Here is a 24,802-nt window from a genome sequence, read left to right as displayed (position 1 = left end):
TCTAATCAAAAAGACACCTCCAGGAACTACTTTTTACTAGCCTATGAAGTTACTCATAGCAAGGGCTTTATCTCGATTCTGCTCACAATTGTAATGCCAATGATGACAATGCTACACCTAACAGAAACTTACTGGCTTGATTCCTTAAATTTTAAATGTTTACAGAGTAGTTAAGGCCCTAAAATTTACATATAGTAGCCAATGCCGTAATATCACCATTTTTACCAGCATTTTCTCATCACAACACATTTAAATCTTCAAATAGATGATCATTACCAAATGCCATTCTTCACTAGCTTAAAATTAATGATGGCCTCCAAACGCGGGCAGTCTGAGTGAATAGAGAAACTAGGAAACAATTAGGGACTGATAAGGCAGGTGGGTTTCAGGAACAGCGTACCAGAGAAAAGGGAGCTGCAGGAGTGAGACTCAAAAATCTATGTATAAATGTCTCAAATCCTTGGCTGGGACTCCTAAACTGAGATGTTCAGAGTACAACTCTGGGTGGCCTAGACGAGAACAGCTGAGCCAAGACTTCAGAGGCTGAACAGCATTTGGAAAACTAAGTTCAGATCCAGCCAGAGTGGATGGTTGAAAATCCTTAGTTTTCAGAAGAAATCTATATGCCTAGCAAATTCTAAAAGTAATCCCTGACAGGATCAAGGTAATCTGATAAATTAACTGCCCCACAAGGACTGAACTCTATTCTTCACAGGAAAAGTCTGAGCCTCTATGATTATTATCAACAATACACAGCAAACAATGGAACAATGCAAAAAAAATCTTCTATAGCAACTGATGATCAAGAGATTTAACTGTCTATAGAAAGAGACCTAGATAACATACACATGATCCAGATAACAGGGCTAGCAGACAGTCCTGACTTTGTTTAGTTGTTGCGTCTGACTCTCTTGTGACCCCATGGACTGCAGCCCACCAGGCTCCTCTGTCCACGAGATTCCCCAAGCAAGAATACTAGAGTGGGTTGCCATTCCCTGGTTGAGGAACTGTGATCCCATATGCATACAGCATGGCAAAAAACTTTTTTTAAAAAAGATACTCTTCCTCTCAAAGTTAAGAAATACTGCAAATTCTCTTATTTACCTAAGGACAATGATTACTAAAATGTACTCATGAATTCAAAATCCTCATTATAATCCACAATTGTACAATTCCACAGTTTACATCTTTTATCAATACCTCAGCAGCACATTAAAAAACAATGAATTACACAAGGAGTAATAACAAGTTTCAGAGGATACATAATGCCACTTCCTAAGCAAGTACATTCTTTTCTCCTATTCTGCTCTCTTCACCATTAGGAGAATGATGGAAGACTTGGATGTATCAAGTCTCTAGACATTTAAGAACAAAAACCAAATACGCTCACTTCCTTAAAAAATGTTCCTTTAAATTGAAAGTTCTATTTTAATTGAAATTTTAGTCTTTACATTAAGAATATTCAATTTTGGAGTTTTCCTATAACTGAAATAAAAATAGCTACTAATCTTTAAATAAATGTGTGTAGGTGTGAATAAGTATACTATTTTAAAATCTTTCATCTTTGCTTTCAGTTTTACACAAACAAGCTAGGTTTTAAGACAAACACTCTAAAATGCTTTGAAAAAAATGTTTATTAACTGCAGACAATCTTTTCAGTATTTGACATGTTTTTTAACATAAGCCTTTTCCCCTCCTTGGCGACACTGACCAGGGATGGAAGCTGTGCCCCTTGCAATGGAAGTACAGAGTCCTAACCACCGGACCACCAGGGAATTCGTCTTTTTTAGCCTTTTAAGCTACTATCTAGAGTCTGATAGATGTTCAAAATTTTAAGCTTATTTGAATTTCTCCAATCCTAATAAATGATTAATAGCCAATTGTTTCCATGACACAATAAAAATTACTCAAATATTCTACAAAAATATGGCACAGACCAAATCTAGTAAGAAATCATTTTCATGATGGGAATGACTTATGAAAACATTAATATTATAAGGACATATTTTCTCAGTACAAAATTTCTCAGGTCATGTTGTGCTATGGCCATCTACTTATCACAACAATTCAAAGCTTTAAAAAGCTTACAATCAATCCTTCACCCTGAAAGCTTCCTGATTCTACAACTATGTTGTAAATTATTGCAAAGGAAAATATTTTTGTTTGAGACTACTGAGACAGGCTCCATCATAAAATCATTTTCTGTTCATTCTTTCAACTTCCTGTTTTATTTTCTGGTTAAAATCTCTTAACTTTGATATAAATAACCAGGATGCATTTTTTCAACTTAGATAAAGCAAGAAAACACACCAAAGTATAGCCATGTTCGATGTTATTTTAACCTTTATGATTAATTCCATGGCAGTGGTCTGTTCTACGGGGAAGCTCCAACATCCCTTTTTTTTTTTTTTGGCTAGACCACGTCTTAGCTGCAGTATGTGGGATCTAGTTCCTTGACCAAGCATCAGACTTAGACCCCCAGAACTGGGAATGCAGAATCTTAGCCACTGGACCACCAGGGAAGTTCCTCCCATACCTTTTAAACCTGTGGTAGTACATATAATGAGAAGTAATGTCCAGAATGATGGCCATGCTGTATTATTAAATTCTTTGATCAAAAAGTAGTTTACAGTTATAGTTGTTGTTCAGTTGCTAAGTCATATCCAAGTCCTCGTGACCCCATGGACTATACAGCACACCAGGCTCCACTGTCCTCCACTATCTCCCAGAGTTTGCTCAAATTCTTGTCCATTGAGTCGGTGATGCTAACCATCTCATCCTCTGCCACCCTTTTCTCCTTTTGCCTTCAATCTTAGACATATGCCAAATTAATTACAGACATATAACAAAAAACAATGAAGTAACGTATTTCAAAAGAACCCTGAAAGGGGGAATTTCCTGGCAGTCCAGTGGTTAGGACTCAGTGCTTTCATTGTCACGGCCCAGGTTCAATCCCCGGTCCAAGAGACTGGACAGCCAAGGCATTTCCTACATCCAATTTAAAAACAGAATTCTCTTATTGCAATGTCCTGCAACATCCCTCCAGCTTGGTGACCACCCAGCTTGGTGGTCACCCCACAGAAGGAAATTTCACTGAAAATTACATTTTAAATATCTTGAAACTATCCAGACAAACCAGGAAAGGCTAATTTTAAAGACCATGGCTACTCTTAAAGTAATCAAATACAATTTCAACCTAAAAGACAATCTGCAAGTGAAAAACCACTGTATAACACATTTCAGGTGGGTAGAAAGGTGAATAAAGCCGTGAGATGGTACGGAGTTTTCTCTAGAGATAGTAAGGAAGCAGGGAGTCCAAAGTAAGCGTTCATGAAACCAAAGATAGAGTTAGAACAGTACACTGGAGCAAGACTGTAAAACGCCTCAGGAAGCCAGTAATTGACAGGTCAAATTTATTAAATACAACTAACAAGTAAGGGAATAGAAGAGACAACCAGTTTAAGAACAAGTTATTAAACCTGGTTTTGGATTTGCTGAGTTTATGATATTCAAATAAAAATATTTGAAGAAGAGGGCTTCTCTGGTGGACCAGCAGTTGGGAATCCACCTGCCAATGCAGGAGACTCAGATTCAATCCTTGGTCCAGGAAGATCCTACATGCCGCAGGGTAGCTAGGCCCAAGCACCATAACTACAGACGCCGTGCTCTAGAGCTCACGAGCCCCAACTACGGAAGCCCTCACACCCTTGAGCCCTGTGCCCTGAATCAAGAGAAGCCACCGCAATGAGAAGCCTGTGCACTACTCGCCACAACTAGAGAAAGCCTGCACACAGCAACAAAGACCCAGCATAGCCAAAAATAAGTAATTAAAAAAAAAAATATGGAGAGGGAAAGAGCTTTCAATTAACAGATACAAACTACTATACATAAAATAAACAAGGTCCTACTATACAGCACATGAAGCTATATTTAATATCTTCCAATAACCTATAGTGGAATGCAGAGAAGTATATACAAACATACATACATACATATATTAATATATAACATTATATGCACATACATACATATATTCATAAACTGAATCACTAGGCTGTACACCAGAAACTAACAGGACGTTGTAAATTAACTATACTTCAATTTTTAAAAATTTAATGTATAGTATTACAAACTTATCATTTGACTCAACGGACACAAGTTGAGCAAACTCCAGGAGATAACGAAGGACAGGGAAGCCTGCTGTGCTGCAGTCCACTGGGTCACAAAGAGTCGGACACAATTTAGTGACTGAACAACAACTCTCAGTTTATTAACCCAGTACTTCAGTAAACTGAAAGCACTACATATTAAAGGTATGAAATAATGAACAGAAGGGTAAGCAAAGAACAGAAAAGGACAGCAGTGCTTTATGATTTTTCAAGTGGTAACACCAATCCTCACACTTGTACCAAACTATGAGTTTTTTTACATGATAGGTAACATTTACTAAGTAGTTATACGTATACGTAAGTCGCTCAGTCGTGTCCGACTCTCTGCGACCCCATGGACTGCAGCCTGCCAGGCTCCTCTGTCCATGGGATTTTCCAGGCAAGAATACTGGAGTGGGCTGCCATTTCCTTCTGCAGAGGATCTTCCCACACAGGGATCAAACCCGGGTCTCCCGTGTTGTAGGCAGATGCTTTAGTAACTTACTAAGCAGTTACTAACAAGCAATAGGCTACATTTATATACATTATCTCAATATAGGGAAGCCTATAGGAAGCAATATAAGGCTTCCCTTGTGGCTCAAGCTGGTAAAGAATCTGCCTGCAATGCAGGATACCTGGGTTCAATCCCTAGGTTGAGAAGATCCCCTGGAGAAGGGAATGGCTACCCACTGCAGTATTCTGGCCTGGAGAATCCCATGGACTGTATATAGTCCGTGGGGTCACAAAGAGTCAGACACCACTAAGCGACTTTCACTTTCATCTCAATATATTCAATCTTCAGAATACTGTGAAACTATTATTCTCTGCTCTTCAAACTTAAGCCGTGGACACTAACATGTACTGTCTATATATATAAATAGCAGGACTGTCAAGATTCACAAATAGGGATACCATGTCTCTAAGTTTTACCTGTTTGTTGTTTCAGCATAATTACTACGACTAGAGGCCTTGTTCACTCTCCCAAGTGTCCAGAATGGTTACCAAGACACTCGTTCCAGGCGGTATAACCCTACAGTATATATTAATACCATGCTTTATACCATAGCCTCGGGTTCCACACCTTCACTCTCTTCCAAGTGCATGCCACAAAAGACACGAATAGTACATTTCACTCTTCCAACACACACACACACACACACACACACACACACACACACACACACACGCTCCACTAGGAAAAACTATATAAATGCCAATGATTAATTATAGGGATTTTATATTATGCAAGATAGTATACTAAATACCTATATGATCAAAATAGCTTAGAGCTACAGGTAAACATAAATAAAAGCTCTCTTTTATGGATACAAATAATTAACTCTAAGAATATTATTATTTGATATAAGTAACATATGTAAATCGGAGAAGGCAATGGCACCCCACTCCAGTACTCGTGCCTGGAAAATCCCATCGATGGAGGAGCCTGGTGGGCTGCAGTCCATGGGGTTGCTAAGAGTCAGACACGACTGAGCGACTTCACTTTCACTTATTGGAGAAGGAAATGGCAACCCACTCCAGTGTTCTTGCCTGGAGAATCCCAGTGATGGGGAAGCATGGTGGGCTGCCATCTATGGGGTTGCACGAGTCGGACACGACTGACGCGACTTAGCAGCAGCAGTAGCAGCAGCAGCAGCAACATATGTAAACAGACTTCATGATTCTTTTACTCTTCCTTTTATTATCCAAACATTCAGTTCCCAGGTCTCTTTTTTGCAAAGATGCATTTCCCACAGACCCTCCCATATGTAAATTAGTATAATTAACTAGTACACATGAACAAATAGCCTCACCTGCCTTATAAGGAATGAAAAATCTGGTATAAACAGTAAAAACTGCCACAAATAATTAAACCAACTACTTTTGGGTGTTAGTTTTCAACTACATTATCCATAGTAAAGGAATATCTGCTAACCTGGCATCACTCATCAGGAAAAGTATAGCTATGGATTTTGCAAGTATTCCCTGTCTGTATCAAAGGATCAAATTGGTGATACCTTTGTGCCACAAACTAAAAAGCTAAGAAAAGATAAACAATAAATGTTGATTTAGCAAAATACAAATCTTCTACAGTTTAAAACACTGCTCAGATAATTTTTTCATGTAAAGGACTGTGAGATCCTATATATTATCTCTGATTCCAAACAGTACTTTTTAATGTTCTTTTAAACTAATTTGACACCTAAACAATGAAAAAAATTGAAAACTGAGGGATAGAGGGAAGAGCTGTGACCATTTGCACAAACTGTATTGTGTCCCAAAATTACTGTAAAATTTAATAACTGTTCAAGTTATAATATCTAAAATTGAAGATTAGCACTAGATTTTTGAGTTCAATTTGCTGTGCTATAACTAAAAATAAGTATTTTTGGATAGTCAGCAAGCTATATCTAATGACATTTCACTTACATAAAATAATTCCTATAGGTCATACTTGAATTTCTGATCTTCTAGAACTTAATTTTTAAAACTAGAAAGACTTGTAGGCATTTAAAATAAACTAATTCTTAAAATATCACTAGTATTTGTCAACCAAATTATTCTGCACATCTTGGACAAGTCTACCAATTCAGAAAGTGTGGTAGAGACTAAAGAAATAACAAATATGTATGATCTAGAATAAGGTTAATAATAAAATTTAAATGTTAATGCTACTTAAACCAAAGGCAACCAGAAGACTCATATATTCTTTTTAGTTTTTATTGGAATATAAAACAATGTTAATTTCTGCTGTAAAGCAAAGTTAATCAACTATAGTTGCATTGTTCAGTCGCTAAGTCATGTCTGATTTTTTGCAACCCCATGAACTGCAGCATGCCAGGCTTCCTTGTCCTTCATGATCTCCTTGAGTTTGTTCAAACTCATGTCCATTGAATCAGTGATGCCATCTAACCATCTCATCCTTTGTCTCTCTCTTCTTCTTTTGCCTTCAATCTTTCCTAGCATCAGGATCTTTTCCAAATGAGTCAGCTCTATACATCAGGTGGTTGAAGTATTGAAGCTTCAGCTTCAGCATCAGTCCTTTCAATATTCAGGGTTGATTTCTCTTAGGACTGACTGGTTTGATCTCCTTGCAGTCTAAAGGACTCTCAAGAGTCTCCTCCAGCACAATTCAAAAGCATTAATTCCTCAGCGCTCAGCCTTCAGGGCTTCCCTGGAGGTCAGCTGGTAAAGAACCTCCTGCAATGCAGGAGACCTGGGTTTGATCACTGGGTTGGGAAGCTCTCCTGGAGAAGGAAACAGCTACCCACCCCAGTATTCTGGCATGGAGAATTCCATGACTGTCAAAAAGAGCTGGACGTGACTGAGAGACTTTCACTTTCAGCCTTCACTATGATCCAAGTCTCATATCCATACATGACTACTGGGAAAACCATGGCTTTGACTATACATGAATCTAAAAGCAAAGTGGTGTCTTTGCTTTTTAATACACTCACTAGGTTTGTTATAGCTTTCCTTCCAAACAGCAAGCATCTTTTAATTTTATGGCTGCAGTCACCATCCACAGTGATTTTGGAGCCCAAGAAAATAAAATCTGTCTAAAAAAGAAGGGATATATGTATAAGCAGAACCAGCTATACATATACATATATATCCTCTCTCTTTTGGATTTTCCAATCAAGTTGTCAAAGAGCAATGAATTTCCTGTTCTATCCAGTAGGTTCTCACTAGTTATCTAGTTTATACATAGTAGTGTATATATCAATACCAATCTTCCAATTCAAGACAAACTTAAAAATAGCTATGCAGAAATTTATGTAAGTTGAACATTATATAAAAGTAAAAATTAGTGCTTCAAATAAATCAGTAATATTAAAATGTTAGGACATGCACCTACACGGCACAAAATTATACTGGTTCCAGTAATGTAATAATTTATATTTCATTCATTCTTTAAAGTTTTTAAATTATAATTTGAAAGGCAAACAGTATAAAGAATTTAACCGCTGCTTCTTTTAAACTTTATTCCTGGACATCCCTGGGGATCCACCTGCCAAGACAGTAGACACAGGTTCTATCTCTAGTCTAGGGACAGTTCACATCTCACGGGGCAACTAAGCCCATGTGCCACAACTACTGAGAGCCCGTGCTCTAGAGACCATGAGCTACAACTACTGAGCCTGCGTATGCACGCCCTAGAATAAGAGTAGCCACTGCAAGGAGAAGCCTGAGCACTGCAACTGGAAAGGAGCCCTCACAAGTTGCAACTAGAGGAAGCCCGCACACAGCAATGAAGATCCAGCACAGCAAAAAATAAGTAAAAAGATTTTTTTAAAACTTTATTTCTTTTAATTTGAAAAGCGTTACTCAAATGTAACAATACTGATTAAATGTTAGTTTAAATGATCAATTTTAACATGTCATAGTTAAACAAGCAGTTGAATTCTTTTTAAATTCCATGCGTTAATTTTAAATTCGATAATGCTAAATAGCAAGGGGATATAGCTTTGTGTAAACTCCAGGAGCTGGTGATGGACAGGGAGGCCTGGCATGCTGCAGTCCATGGAGTCGCAAAGAGTTGGACACGACTGAGCGACTGAACTGAATGCTAAATAGTAAAATTTTAAATTTCAACGTTAAAATTCCTTACTAAAACTATGGTTTTAATAAGAGTATTAGATTTATCCTTTTATTCTGAGTATCTGAATCATCTTTCCAAAGAAGTAACCTGTATTTCTTTAAAAATTAAAAAACCAGGTAATGTAATCACTGTTTCAAATGTCCCCAGGTTAGAGAGTTTGGTTATATCCTTCCACTTCATGAACCACCCAAACTTCCAAATATAAAAACATCTATAATCTTTAACCCAGTCATACTTTTAATTCTGTATTTATTCAAAGGAACTCTCAGGATAATAGGAGCTTTATATATTAGTAAGCAAAACTAGAGCCAAAAAAGATACAACCAAAGGTAACAGATAAATCACAGTGTTTATGATATATGATACTAGTTTGGAAAAATCACTTTAAAATGCTAACATAAATAAAATTTATGCTAACATAAATGTGGAAAAAGATTTCAGGACTGAATAAACAGAATTTTACTTTTAGGGGGCTGGGAGCCACTGTTTAAATTTAACAAGTCCCAAATACATTGTGATACCTTCAGACAATAGAATATTATTCTACAATAAGAAAATAAGATACCAAGCTGTGAAAAGACATGGAGGAATCTTAAATGCATATTATTAAGTGAAAGGATCCTTAAAGGGTACATACTGTTTAACAACTATATGATAACAACTATATTCCTGCGAAAGACAAAGGATAGTAAAAAGATTTGTAGTTGGTAAGGGTTGTGGAGGAGGGAGGGATAAACAGAACACTTCTGGGCAGTGAAACAATCTGTATGAAACTATAATGGTAAATGGGTTAGGTCAAGTGTCCAAACCTACAGAATGTGCAACAATAAGAGTGAATCCTGATGTCAACTACAGTCTTCAGGTACTAATGATGTGTCAGTGTAGGTTCATTCAATGTTAACAAATGTACCACTCTGGCGTGGAACGCTGATTGCAGGGGAGACTGTGCATGTTGGGGCAGAAGATATGTCAGAACCCTTTGGACATTCCTTTCAATTTTGTAGTGAACTTAAAATTGCTCTAAAAAAAAGTCAAAGGAATAGGAAAAGGCAAAAAGAGAGCCATGATGGGGATGGGGGGTGGGGAGAGCCCACAAACAAGTAAACCAGAGAACATATTGTTAGGATTACAGACTATTTTTTTCTTCATACATATCTAAATGTTCCAAATTTATTATGACAAAATTAATACTGAAGCCCAAATACATATAGTGTCTACTTCTGGACTGCTCAGTCTGCTCCAGAGATGTCAGTTCCCCATTTGCACCAACATCACATTTTTCAAAGTACCTTTGTTGAATGGTTTTTCTCCTTGCAGGGGACATTCTTCTCTCCCCTCTTCTCCTCTTTTTCAAAAATTTACTGCCATTTTCATTTGTTTATTCTTTCAAATAAACTTACAAACTTTTTCTTTAAATGGCCAGAGAGTAAATATTTTAGGCTGGGAATCTGATCACTTATTCATTGTTTTATTTTACAATCTTGTGAAATAAAAACCATTCTTAGTTAGCAGGCCACACAAGAAAGCAGCCCTAAGGCGAGCTTGTGAACCCCAGCATCAAGTGTAGCTTCCACTGCACTAGCAAATATTTTCATTCAGTTTATACGGAATGTACACATTAACTTTAGGAAAAAATAACATCTTTCCAACAGTAACTCTTCGAAAAGAAAATTATGATTCTTCACTTATTAAAGTCCTCTACTGTATTTCTCACTTTATTTATGAATCCTGCAAACTGTTAGGATTTATAATTTCTAGGCACTTAAAGACTCCGGTATTTGAGCATATGATTGCTGCAAAGAACTTCCTAGGTTTGTTATTATTCCTGGCATTTTTGGCTCAGTTATATAGAAAAATTGTTAACATTATATTCTATAATCAGAATGCAACAAGTTACTTTTTAAATGTCATAGTAAGTATTAGTTATTTCTTTTCTATTCAGTAATCCAGTATCTCGTAGGTTAAGGGAGAGCTGAGTTAAGCACTCAAGAGTGCGTAGCACATATAAGCACTTAAATGTTTGAATAAATAAACGATTCTAATTTTGTTCCCAGTCAAAACTGCACTAAAACTACAGTGAATTTAAAAAAAAAAAAAAAAAAGGTCCACAATCACGGGGAGAACATCAGAAAAAAAAAAAAGGAAAGTGGAATATAGATGGACAAGTGATAACTATCAATATACACCTTAAAGTCTCCTGGCAGCACCTTTATAAGTTGGAGTGAAGGGAGTAAATTAAAAAGAATTTGGTGAGGGCTTCCCTGGTGGTCCAATGGTTAAGAATCTGCCTTGCAACGAATGAACACCGGTTCAATCCCTGGTCCGGGGAGATCCCACATGCCGCGTGGCAACCGTGTACCCCAACTACTGAAGTCTGTGGGCCTAGAACCTGTGCTCCACAAGAGAAGTCATATCAATGAGTAGCCTGCACCCCACAACAAAGAGCAGCCCCCACTTACTGCAACTAGAGAAAGCCCATGTGCAGCAACAAAGACCCAGCATAGCCAAAAATAAATAAAAAGAATCCAGTGAAAGCTGTTTCAGAAATAACTAGGTCTCTCCATCCCCAGCCCCACCCAACCAATCCAAGTCCCTAGGATTGTTGCCATGAGTTGAATAAAAAGAAAAAAAGCAACTCGGAGAAAATAGCCAGGGATAGATAGAGCATGCCTTTAAAAATATGTACCTATATACGTCCTCCAAAAGTTAAGATTGTGCACGCATACAGTTATTCCAGGAAGCTAAAAATGAGCATTCAGAAGATCAGAGAGAGAGAGAACATCTGGAAATTTAAATTATGAGACAGAAAAGGTTGGAAGTGGTAAAGACCCTGCCTGCCAATGCAGGAGACACAACAGATGCAGTTCCAATTGCTAGACTGGGGAGATCCCTTGGAGGAGAGGCATGGCAACCCACTATCACCGGACTGGATATATGGGTACAATAAAAATTATATTTCAGAGTTTCCCCATTTAATGATAGAAAAATGGTATCTCAATGTAGTTTTAATTCCGATTTCACTTATGAGTAAGGATGAGAGTCTCTTATGTTTTATGCCTCTACTTCCATTTCAGGGCTTCCCTGGAGGCTCAGATGGTAAAGAATCCACATGCAATGCAGGAGACTGGGGTTTGATCCCTGGGTCGGGATGATCGCCTGGAGAAGGAAATGGCAACCCACTCCAGCATTCTTGCCTGGAGAATCCCATAGATGGAGGAGCCTGGTGGGGTCGCAAAGAGTTGGACACGACTGAGCGACTAAGCACACACAGAAAACAAAACAAAAAGAGATGGGAAATGAGAGCAAAATTTAGATTTAATTTAGAGAGCACACAAGAGCATGCAGACATGAACGACTCAGTGACTCCAATATATAATTTACTCTTTCAAAGAGAAAAAGGGCATAGGAAAATCACCAATAGATCTCTCAGAAGAGATGGATATGAGTTGCTATATTTAAAAAGTTCAGTGAGCACCCAGCACAACAGATAATATTCATACGAAAGTATGTCACTGTGAAATGGGGACAAGGAAACTCAACAAGTTTTTGGTGAACAGAAAGGGAACTGGTCACGGTAAAAAAAAAAAAAGTCATCAGAATGATTCCTGAGTTAACAATTATAAGAGAAAATGACCATGGGACTTAAAAATTCTGAAGAAAAGACTACACCCAGCCAAACTACATGTTCAATATGCATGGTTTCAAAAATCTTTCTCATGCACCTTTTCTCAAAAATTTTCTGGAAGATGTGATCCACCATAGTGAAACAAGTAACCATAATCCGAGGAAGCAAAGAGATTCGGCAAACGGAGGGTTGCAACACAGAAGTCATGAGGACAAATCAAGAACGTAGTCAAAAGGGATCCAAGCAAGACAGGTGTGCACCAGATATAGAGAACAACAGTCTAGACCGGAGCAGTGGGATTCAGGCTACATTCATCTTGCATCTGTTATGACCAAAGGGCTTACTTACTATGCTACCTTCTATTAAAAAACAGATTGACATGTGTCTGACCTGGGTGTCTATATACACTTAACTCAACTTAAAACACAGGCTAACAAAGCTCCTTCTCCCCTTCTTTTGTGCCCTACTCCCTGGAACAGCTAAGGATTTGACACCAAAGTTAACCTACTCTTAAATACAGAACAACTCATTCCAAGAGACCTCTTTCTTAACTGAAGGTTCTCTGCCTGGCCCATTTCACAGCCCCACCAGGTAACTATAGAGTCCTGTGTTTCCCAGAACATAATCTTACCCATTGGTATTCCCAAAAGGAACTCTAGTAGAAATTTCAGTAAGTTGAAACCAAGCTATAACCCAGAAGGTGTATTCAACTACAGTAGCAATACTGTGCTTTCCTGATACATCATCTAAGTCTTTAGTTTTTCAAAATTAAAACAGCTGAAAGATACACAGACTGAATATTAAACTCTAAAGATAATTAGACTGTTCAAAAAAATCAAGGAAATGATTAACATGAAAGTCAGGAGAGTGAGTAGGTGAGGAGGTAGAGAAATGAAATGTGACCATGGAGTAGGGAAGCTGAAGCACTGATGATGTCTTACATGATGGGTCTTCAGTTCATTACTCTAAAACTTACAGACATGTGTGTATTTTTCTACACATAAATATCTCAGTTAGAAAGGAGTTCTAAAAAGAAAAAAAATGTACCCTGATAGCCAACTGCCGTAATAGAAGTGCTTTATGTTGCCAAAACATTCACTCTACAGATATACTACCTCACGTATAGAATACAGGTAAGAGTTATTCATCACAGCACTTAACTAGCAAATGGTTGGAATTCCAAAGTAAGTTACATGGCTAAACTGGGGATAGAATTAGGGTGAGAGGTAAGGGATGTGTGTGTATGACAGGGGGGGAGCTGTAGACTCCTCAAAAGTATGATTACACAGATACAGGGAGGTTATGATTCTTTAGGGGGCATAACTCTAACAATCTTCCACACCTTTGAATTTTATATTGCCTTTCTCAAATAATCACAGTAGTTACCCTGGTGGCTCAGATGCTAAAGCGTCTGCCTACAATGCAGGAGACCCAGTGAAAAATCCCATGGACAGAGAAGCATGGTAGGCTACAGTCCATGGGGTCGCAAAGAGTTGGACACGACTAAGCGACTTCACTTCACTTCCCCGACCTTTCTAACTATTCAATTTATCACCTAGTCCTCAGTTTACCTGGTATGGATAACACGGCCCAACCAATAAACACAAATGGTACTATAATTCATCCCCAAATTAACAATCACATTCCTTCTTATAATCAATTCAGGATTATATACTTTGATATACTTATATGCCTTAATTGGACCCCAAGAAGTGTTCCTCAATATAATGTTTTAACATCAAACCATGTTACATCATCAGAAAAAAAAAAGAAAACTTGATTGTTGATATGAAATGCTCTAAAAGACATAGTAAGTTAAAAACACAAGAGGCCAGAATAGTGTATGGAGTTGGCTATCACTTATTTTTTGTAAAGGATATACAGTTGACCCTTCAACAATGTAGGGGTACTGACCCCATACAGTCAAAAATCCACACACAACTTTACACAGCTCTTCTCAGCCAAAACCTGGCATTTGTGGACTCAACTGCAGATCATGTAGTATCATAGAAAGCATTTAGTGAAATAAAAAAATCCATACATAAGTGAAGCCCCACATTTCCAATCCAGGTTGTTCAAGGGTCAATATCACATTTGCTTGTGTATATATATAATATAGTATATATATATATATATATATATATATATATCCTTCAGTATCTGTGGCAGATAGGTTCCAGGACCCTCTAAGATACCAAAATCTACAGATGTTCAAGTCCCTTAAATAAAATGGCAAAGCAGAGAGCCCTCCAAAATATGACCAGTTGATTGGATCCTTGGATGGAAATCTGGGGTGAGGGTGGGAGGGACACTGAATATACAAATCTCCACAGAAAGATATGAACTGACCTTGCTGGTTGCCCCTAGAAGTGATCCATCTGGATGGGAACAGCCTGAACAAACCTCATTGCATACTCTTTTGTACAAAAATTGATTTGTGGACAATGTAAACAACAACTGGCTATTCACATACATATTTTCTTAAACAGCAAAACAAGATCATCTGACAATTTTGTCAAGACCAAATAATTATCTTTGCAAGTTGAATATAGAAGAAAAATTAGAAAGATGTCTTCCTAGAATAAAATTAAACAATAACTTGCCGAACGAAACTGACATTTGTTGTATCATTATTCCTTACAAAGTTGTAATACAGTATGTGTAATACAATATGTAATACAATATATCCTTGTATAAACCAGGATATATCTAGATTCCAGAGCCACTGTCCAATTCAGTATCCATTTACTACATATGGAATTAAATTACATTTAATTTAAAAATTACATTTAAAAATTTAAAAATTACATTTAAAGTTTAAAAATCATTTCTTTGTTGGATTAGTTTTATTTCAAGGGCTGAACAGTGCAGCTAGTGGCTACTGTATTGGAAGCACAAATATAGAATCTTTGATCATCACAGAAAATTCTCCTGGACAGCATTTTTTCAGAAGAATCTTCAAAAAAGCCAGTTAACATCTGAATGCTTTGGAGAGAACTAGGTGGTTGGAAAGAATAGGAGATAGGTTTTCCACACCAGTAAGACAGGACTTGGCCTGTGCCAGGCACATCCTTAATGTTTCATGTTAACGCTTTTAATCCTTACTGTACTTCAATTATTTTCCTTTGTAATCCTAAGTATTAATATTTTATTTAATGCATTTAAAAACAATATTCTGATAATGAGGTCACAGGCTCCAGCAGACTGCTAAAAGGATCCATCACCTTTAAGGAAAAAGTAATTAAAAAAGCTAAAATAACATTAACTATAAATCAAGATCCAAGGGTGATTTTACTAATACTGTTTGAGAATACAAGTTGTACAAGTTCAAAACAAAAAAATAAATTGTATCACTCATAATCCCATCATGCCACCACCCATACATCCTTTCAGATTTGATTTTATGTTTATTTGTGTGTGACCTATGAATCAATTCTATCATTAAGGTAGGAGTTTTTCCTGAAGGTAAAGAGTTGGACTTCTGAGTGTTGGTTGAATTTTAGTTTGTTTTTTCTAAGTGCAGTAATAAAGCTTGTAGACAGAACCTGGGTTTGAGTTCCAGCACTCTCACTTAGGAACTATGTGACCCTGGCAGAAATTTTTTTTTTTAGTTACTTGAAATGTGAATATCTCACCAATAAAAAGTATTTATCCACATATTAAAATTTATTAAAAACTACAAGAAAATATGTATATTTTCTCTCTACTGAAGTATTTCTTGCCTTAGTTAATACTTTAAGTTATCAGACTTTGTGGTTACATAAACTGTTATCCTAAGATGACCCATGGAAAACCCCATAAGAATTTTTTATAACAATTTTTTAGTTCACATAAATATTAAATTCTTATTGACTGTAATAAGCACAGCATTTTACAGTAACAAGTTTAAAATACATAACTAAAGAAATTTTAGCTTTATAGATTACTGCAAAGAATTTGCTGCAAAGATTACTCAGAGAAATCTTAGCCATATTACTACCACCTCCACCAAATAATTCAACTTTTAAGATGAGTAACATATTATAACTGAACCTTTTTCAAAACAACTGCTTAACTCTTTGCCAGACCTTTCACCAAAATTACTAAAAGTACAAAGGTAGCTGAGAACAGATTTTATATTTGCAAATTAAAAAAAAATTTTACTATACTGTTTCAACTAGCAAAATATTTCACCTATCAAATCATTTGAATTGACAAGGTCCAGAAATCAAATCAGAAGGGGGAGAAGGGAAGAGATCATTCCCTTTCTTTAGAAATCAACCCACAAAGTCCTAGACCATTTACTGAAGAATGAACAGTATAACTAACTTGTTTAGTCCTCAGACTTTGGACACGTTGCTATTTCCTTAAGATTCTATACTTTGAATATCAGCAAACACTGTGGTACAACAGAAACTAAAAACAAACGTCCACATATTTTCTTTTAGAGCTGTAGCAAAATATCTATTAAGTTTATCAAATTAATCATTCCAAGTCACACAAGGAACACGCATTATATGCCTGTTGGAAAGACAGTGTCACGTTTAACACACTCTGGAACTTGGCTGCTTTAGTTTGAACTCCACCCCACCACTTATTTAGCTGTGCGATCTTGGGGAAGTTAGTCACACAAAGTTACTTCATCTCTCCATGCCTTGGTTTCCTTACCTGTGAAATAAGAATAATACCTACCTCATAAGGCTGCTAAAAAATTAAATGAATATATGTAAAGCACTTAGTAAGATGCCTGACATACAGTAAGTGCTGTGTTAACTATTAAGCTATAAAGATTGCTTAAGTTAAAGTTCACTATTACAGACTATTATTTAAAAGAACATTTCTATTAAGTCAGTTGCTTAGAACTTTAAATCTGTAGCCCTGGAAATGCAAAGCTGGTTAGATCTGTTATAATTCCACAGACTCTTAGTGAACACAGTGAGCAAAAACTACAGCTTCCCACTGTTTCTATGAAAGATGTATCAAAAGCTCCAACTGGGGGAAAAAAAAATCTTATTTTTCTGATCACATTCTCAGGTTCTAGAAGTAAAAGACTAGAAATGACTACATAGTACTTAAGAGACAAAAGTCATCTTTTTTCTCTAGACACATATAGGAACTTTTAAAGAGAACACTGCTGATTTTTACTGTAAAGAGAAGATACTGAATGGGTAATAAGTTTTGTATTTCTGAATAATGGCAAAGAAAAGAAAAATAAAGTCAGCTATGTGAATCTCGTAGCAGAGATGAAAAGGTAAGCATACCCATGCATGAATACACCTGCATGCAGCACATCGATGGAATATTAACTTTATCTAGTTCTTCGTAACTGACAAATTGTCATCTCTGAGTATTGTATTTGAAAATCAAAATCACTATCTTATTCCCATTTTTCAGCTAGCCTTAGAAATTTCAAGGTCACATAGATATTAAAATTAAACTGTAAATTCAGGCTCATTTCCACGTCTCAAAAAATTCTCTATGACAAAGATGGAGCAACTCCAAAACAGCAAGAAAATTTCCAATAGAAGCAGAGAAGGAGAGGAAGAAATTACCATTGCTATAACTACTACTTCACAGGTTCCTTGTTACATCCAGGACTGCAGGTACTTCTATATTCTTAGTCTCATATAAATTAAATAGAATACTTAACAAACATTTTTTTTGTGTGTAGAGTTTTCTATCCAACCTGGATTATGGTTACATAATTCATTAAACATCTTATTCTCTGCAACTTTGGAGTGCAAACTATATCTGTTTCTAAGCTGGACTTCTCTAAGTCAAATAATCAGGCATAATATTAATTCAGAGTAAAAAACAAAGTAAAATGTAAAATATAAACACTAGAACCAAGTTTCTTTGACTGATGAATGAACTCTGATAACACTATGTTTTCTTAAAACAAAAACACCCATATTAATATGCAAGATCTGCTTGTCAATAGTCTTTGTTTAGCAAAAAACATCACCTTATATAACATATTTGCCACATGAATTTCAGATTTACTTTTTATAAACTCTCTGCAAAACATGTTTCTAAGGGATAAAAAGGAAACATTAGATTAGCTGACTGTCCAAGTGGATTCCACCTATGAAACTAAGGTATAGTTTAAAAAAATTGAAAAGACACAATGTAAAAGCATGTAAAATTATATACCTTAAGTTTAACTAAAGAAATAAAAATATCTTATCTTTAAAAGAATTACAAGTCAAAAAAAACAACCCAATAATGAAGAAAACAGAACGAAGATAAAAGCTACCAAAACAATGTCCCACTGGAGGCAAGATGGCCTGCCATTTTTATCAACTGATATTAAATCTAACTTTGATCTACTCACAAGCTCTAATTCTGACCTGGCCATAATTCAAATGCCAACAGAGTAACAGGAGAGTATTGTTCAAAGTTTTCCCACAGTACCTGTTAAGAGAAATGGTTCCTTTAATTTGCCTATCAACCTTCTTAACAAATTTATTATCATTCAGTATCCTTCTGTGTGTCCCTGTGTTCTGTCGTGCTTTTGAACTGTGGTGTTGGAGAAGACTCTTGAGAGTCCCTTGGACTGCAAGGAGATCCAACCAGTCCTTTCTGAAGGAGATCAACCCTGGGATTTCTTTGGAAGGAATGATGCTAAAGCTGAAACTCCAGCACTTTGGCCACCTCATGCAAAGAGTTGACTCATTGGAAAAGTCTCTGATGCCGGGAGGGATTGGGGGCAGGAGAAGGGGACGACCGAGGATGACTTAGCTGGATGGCATCACTGACTCGATGGATGGGAGTCTGAGTGAACTCCGGGAGTTGGTGATGGACAGGGAGGCCTGAGGTGCTGCGATTCATTGGCTGGCAAAGAGTCCAAAACGACTGAGCAACTGAAGTGAACTGTGTTCTGTCGTGGGTGTGTGTTGTTTTTTTTTTTTTTAAGTATAGTTGATTAACAAAGTTGTGCTAATTTGAGGTATACTGGCAAAGTTTTAAATCTATACACACACACATTTATACATTTACCTTCTTTTTCGTTATAGTTATTAAAAGGCACCGAATATAGTTCCCTGCGTTATAAAGCAGGTCCCTGTGCTCTATTTTATGTATCATGGTGTGTTTCTGTTAATCCCAAATTTATCCCATCCTCCTCCCTTTCCCCTTTGGTAACCATAAATTTGTTTTCTATGTGTGCGAGTCCATTCCTGTTTTGAAAGTAAGTTCATTTTTATCATGTTTTTTAGATTCATTAAGACACATCTTAATTTAACTGATCTCACATACACACACTTGATAATCACATAATATCAAATTGACAATGACTGATATTTTACATAACTTTCAGAGACAAAAATTCCCCAAATGCCAACCAAGGTGGGACAAGCAGGAAAAACCTATGAGTCTTTAGGTGCTTATGATTATGCCCAACGAAAAAGGAATAAGGAAACTCACAAGCTAACTGAAATAGCAATGAATAAACACACTTTTTGGTAGGATTTTACAGGGATACTTCAATTGCAACAAATACTATTCAGTTGCTTAAAAAAAAAACAAAAAAACCCACTATTTAAAATTGCCAAAAAGAATTCTAAACGACTAATCTGTGGACAAGGGTACATTAAAAATACTAAAAAAAAAAAAAAAACAAACGCATTTTTTACACTAAAAATGAACCCTTTAAAGTATTTTACAAGCATCCTCAAACTGCTATAGTTTCAATCTGGCTCTCGACTTTCACAAACCAGATTTTCATGTTCCCTACTCCCCAAATTTAAATGCAGTGTTCAAATCTCCCAAGGGTCAGCAACTAGAAGGAATACTATACTGTATCACTGACCAGGATCATTAGAAATTAAGCTTCTAAAAGTTTACACTGAACAAGGTATAGAATCCCATTTTGTATAATTTGTATCTTCAAGAGCACCTGGTACAAACTCCTAAACATATCAGGGGCTATAAATATTTACTGACTGAAAACACTCCTTCAACACTTTGTAGTTTTGCTCCCTGCTGTTGAAACAAAATAGCATAGATTTGCAAAATCCAAAGGACCTAAATAAATATTACTGAAACTTCAGAGAATACATTATTGTTTTGTTTAGAGGGTTTAGCCTTGCCCTTACTACCAGCTGTAAGCTTTTAACTGATGCTAGTACAGAGGGCAAAAGAGTTGTAAGTAATACCATAACCCATTAAAAGGTTTTAAGTTTAAGGTTTTACATATTTATCGTTTAGCTATTTAACATCAATGTGCTAAAAATCAGTTAATTGTATCAGCAACTTAGAGTTTTGTAGTCAATCTAATTTCCAGGAAAATAAACGCATACTGGTACCAATAAAAGAAGAAATAATCAAGCTTTCTGCCTTGAACTCTGGCAGGAAGCTAAGGATAGTTCACATCAATGTAATGAAAAATAAGCATTTTTGTATTCTACAGACCTTTCTATACCTCGTTTTCAAAGTAGTTATAGAAGTCTTTAAAGAGTCAAAGCAAATTGGGAAGCCATTATCAAAATCACAAACTATCATTAAAGATATACGGAAAACATCTGGCAAGGAAGGTCTGGAATTAGTTCCAGATATCGAAGGTTTTCTGGTGAATGTATTACGCCTCTAAATTATCACTTAGATGGCGACATTCCTAAAACGGCAACATAAGCCTGGAAGTTTTAGTGAGCCAGTGTAGGCAAAACCAAACTATGACAAAGATACTCTCTCCTTTGAGCGGTAACTTTGTGCTCTGGGATCAACTTGCTTCAGAGAAGTTTAAGATGGTACCTAAATTGGGAGGGAAACCAGTAGAACGGATAAAGAGAAAATCAAATGGAAAATTAACTCGAAAAGTTAAGTTTCTATTTCCAATAAACTGCTCTGTGATATCTTCCAGACGATAAAGACTCGGAAGAACAGACGGATCTAGACCCAGTCACATTCTCTGAGGCGTGCGCACAGCGCGGAAGGATGAATGAATGGAAGACACGCGCGTGTGAAATGCAGCCGGTCCGGCCGGCAACCAGACCGGCAGCAGCTCTCCGTAGGCCTCGCTCCTCCCCCTTCCCTCCTCCATGACAGCCCGGTCTCGAGCACGGAGGGGCGAGGACAATGTGGTCCCCCTTCTAACCACCCCCCAACTTTCATCCTCCTCTCAGAGGTTTACCGCGCAGCACGGGGTTCGCCTCCCCACTCCAAACCTTTCTCGCCTCCCCTGCCGCCAACCCCGGCAACTCTCCGACGCGCTGGAGTAACATGCGCTCGCCCCTCTCGGCTCCCCTCGGCGAGGTCGAAGCTTCTCCGCGCGTGCCGCGGCACCACTCCCGCCCAACCCACCCTCTGGCAACGCGAGCCCACCGGCCTCCCGGCCCACCGGTCTAATGAACCCCGGCACGCGCGCCGCACCCGAGTCCCTGGGCTAGAGAGGGGCTCGGGAGGGAGAGAGGGAAAGGCTGCCCCGGGGCGCCCTCCTCCATCTCATTCCAGGCCGGCTCGCCGCCCACCCTCCCTGCGGATCCCGACGCCTGCTCGGAGCCGGCCCCGCGCCCTCCTATCCCGAAAACACAATTCCCACAACCCTAGCCCAGGGCCCCGAACACCCTCCATCCTCGTGGCCCCCTCAAGGCTCCGCCGGAGGCGCCGCGCCGCCCCTCCCCCACTCCTCTCCCCGAGCTCTCGGGCCCCCACCAGAACGTGTGCTCCACACGCCGTAGCGGCCAACCTCCGGGGCGCCCCCAGTTGTCCGCGGGGAGGTCAGGCCCAAGAAGAGGGGGAGGGGGCGGCAAGGGGTAGCATGCGCGCCGGGAACGCCGTCCCGCGGGGTCCCCCAGTCCGAAGGGAGACCGAGCGCGGGGACCGGTGGGGGTGGGGGCCAAAGGCAGTACTCACCGGTTCCACAGTCGCCATCTTAGATCGATCTGATCGCACAACCGCTCCTGAAGGGGGAGGGGGGTGAGAGGAAAAAAAGGAGATTCAAACCGGATTGGCCGGCTACTGTTCACGTGACGGACGTATCCGTTTGGCCCTGGCGGCGCCTGCGCAAGACTGCGGCTGCGTGTTTAACGAGAGGCTTCTGGGAAGTGAAGTCTCTCACGCTCCCTCCTTTTTTTTTTCTTTTAGGCAAAGAAGTTAAAAAAAAAAAAAAAAGAACTGTTCACGTGGTCGATGGGTACGGTTCGCGGTTCTCGGAGCGGCGGACACTTGCGTTCTGCAGGGTGGTTTTCAGTCCTCTGGTCTTCCGCCTGGATAGATGCTGTCGCACTTACTGCCAGGCATGCCTACTGTGCCCTTTGTCGCCCTGTCCTCCCATCTTCCCCGGAAGGTTGAGAACCGAAGCCTCAGCACGCTCAATAAGGCTTCATTTGCTTAGTTGAGGTCCTAGGACGAGTTGCCTGTGTGTTTATTTAATTTTCTTTTGACTTCTCACCATTTTCTCTTAGTTTTAAAAAGAGTTGGTGATGGAGAATAGTTGTTTGAGCAACTATTATTCAACCCTCCCCGGTCCCTTGGCTCCGCTAACACTGGTGGTCACTCATTGCCATCACTGCGAAAAGGGGGTGGCGGAACCGCCCACAGTACCCACTTGCCACAGGTTGGGGGAGGGGGAATGCACCCGACAGCTTTTCCTGTTTCAACTCCTGAAATTAAGACTTCAGGGTTAAATCTTGAGTGGAAGTAAAAATGATTTGCAAGTTGTGTCCTCTCGCTTCCACTGTTCTGCTTTAACGTGAACGGAAACAGCCCAAGTCCAGGTGCCAGCCAGGGAAGCCACTCCGGCCCCCGCTGACTAAGCCCTGGACTGACCGTCAGGAGTCGTTAGGCTAGGTCAACTATGACTCTTGACGTTGACTCATTCTCGTTAGGCAAGCGACTTAGTCAGTGCCTCAGCTTTTTCATTTATGAACCACAGATAATAATACACTTACCTCACAAGGGTTTGCTGTGCTAGTGATTGTAACCAGTTTTGAAGATGCATCGGACTCTATAAATGCTTCACTATAAGCAACCTCGTGTCTTCCTAAGGATCAGCGGCTTCCCTTAATGTTTTTTTTTTTAAAAACAATTAAAATTTTTTTCTTTTGTGTATTTTGTTTCATTATCATATACACCAACGCAATTTTAAAGTTTCAAGACAAGCCCCCCCCCCCCCCCCCCACTTTTTAACTGTAGCTACCCTCCACAGAGACTTTAATGTTCAGGAAAATATTGTTATATTCACAATAATCACTGGCAATTAGAAATTCATCCCCACTATGGCATCCTACATTTCCTTTCCATGTAGGGTACTGTGCTGTCATTTCTCAAGACAGTGTTACTCTGCACGGTTATAAATAGAGGTAAAGATATCTAGTAGAGTGCTACTCTAAGGTTTAATGATACTTTCCATGCTTTTTAAGAATGTTCACACCAGAAAAATAAGTATAAGCAGGTTGCCTGTGCCTGCCTGCTTATAGTGTTGCTGATGTTCTTGACTGTGTCATACCTATTATTGAGTACATAATGGTTGCTTGAGTTGACTAACACATAATTGAGGCTGTAATAAGAACTCAAAAACCATGACCTGTTCATATGCTTTGGTTTACCTGGATGTCAGAGACAATTAATGAAAGCTTCTGACCAGTCAGTTTAGCTTTAGTAGGTTTAAAGTAGAATTCTGAAAAAATAAATGGATAATATGGATTTCTATTTACAGAGACTATCTACTTTTAGCCTATGCAAAGTAATTACAGTTGATCTGTCTTACTTTCTGTTGTTTAAAATTAGTATCCTGTTACCCGCTCTGACTATATAGTATAGATGTATTATTTTCCCAGTGTTACAAGATAACAGAACAAAAGAGATTTAAAATTTAAAGAGATTTTAGTCCCCATGTGGGATTGAAAACCAGTGATGTTTTTAAAACTTGTGTTTAATGATAGCTTCCATTTTATTAGCTTTGCTCTTGATAAAACACACCTCACTTTTATCAATCATCTTAGTGCTTCTACAATATATGTGTATATACTCCTATTCTTTGCAGCTAATTTCTATTTTGTATGAGCTTTGTTGCATGTGTTTTATGGCACATTCATATGTCTTTGCCTAATATTACCATCAGATTCTGCCATGTCAAAGACTTGGTGATTAGGTTTTTAATCTATGTATCTGTATGGTTGTTTTGTTTTAGCAACCTGAAATACACAGAGCAGAAATTTTATACTTTATCTTTTAATCCACAGAAAAAGTACATTATTGTGCTTGTACTTAAATCGTAATAACAGGATATTTATTATGGGATATGGTATTAAAATACTTTTATACTTATTGGGGTTATATAATTAATACATAACTAATGACCCAGCACAGTATCATGGTGAAGTGAAGTGAAACTATTGTTTTAAAAGCCTGGAATAATTGGTTATCATTTAACATCTGTAATTAGTCATGATCTTTTCTTTGCATAGTATATTCCTGAAGCTGATACATTACTAGTCTTTATAGATTTAA

At 38.1% G+C, this 24,802-nt stretch overlaps 1 protein-coding gene across 1 annotated transcript in view; it reads right to left on the bottom strand.

Moving 5' to 3' along the window:
* Positions 1 to 22,340, bottom strand: part of EIF4E (eukaryotic translation initiation factor 4E) — a 39,580-nt gene extending 17,240 nt beyond the window's left edge. Inside the window, exon 1 of the mRNA XM_052641854.1 lies at positions 22,205 to 22,340. Within this exon, the coding sequence (XP_052497814.1) occupies positions 22,205 to 22,222 (18 nt within the window). The 5' untranslated portion in view covers positions 22,223 to 22,340. The remainder of the gene's footprint in view (positions 1 to 22,204) is intronic.
* Between the last annotated feature and the right edge of the window lie 2,462 nt (positions 22,341 to 24,802).

The sequence above is a fragment of the Budorcas taxicolor genome, chromosome 6, assembly GCF_023091745.1.
Source record: "Budorcas taxicolor isolate Tak-1 chromosome 6, Takin1.1, whole genome shotgun sequence".
Lineage (NCBI taxonomy): Eukaryota > Metazoa > Chordata > Mammalia > Artiodactyla > Bovidae > Budorcas > Budorcas taxicolor.
This window is presented reverse-complemented; position numbering and strand designations above follow the sequence as displayed.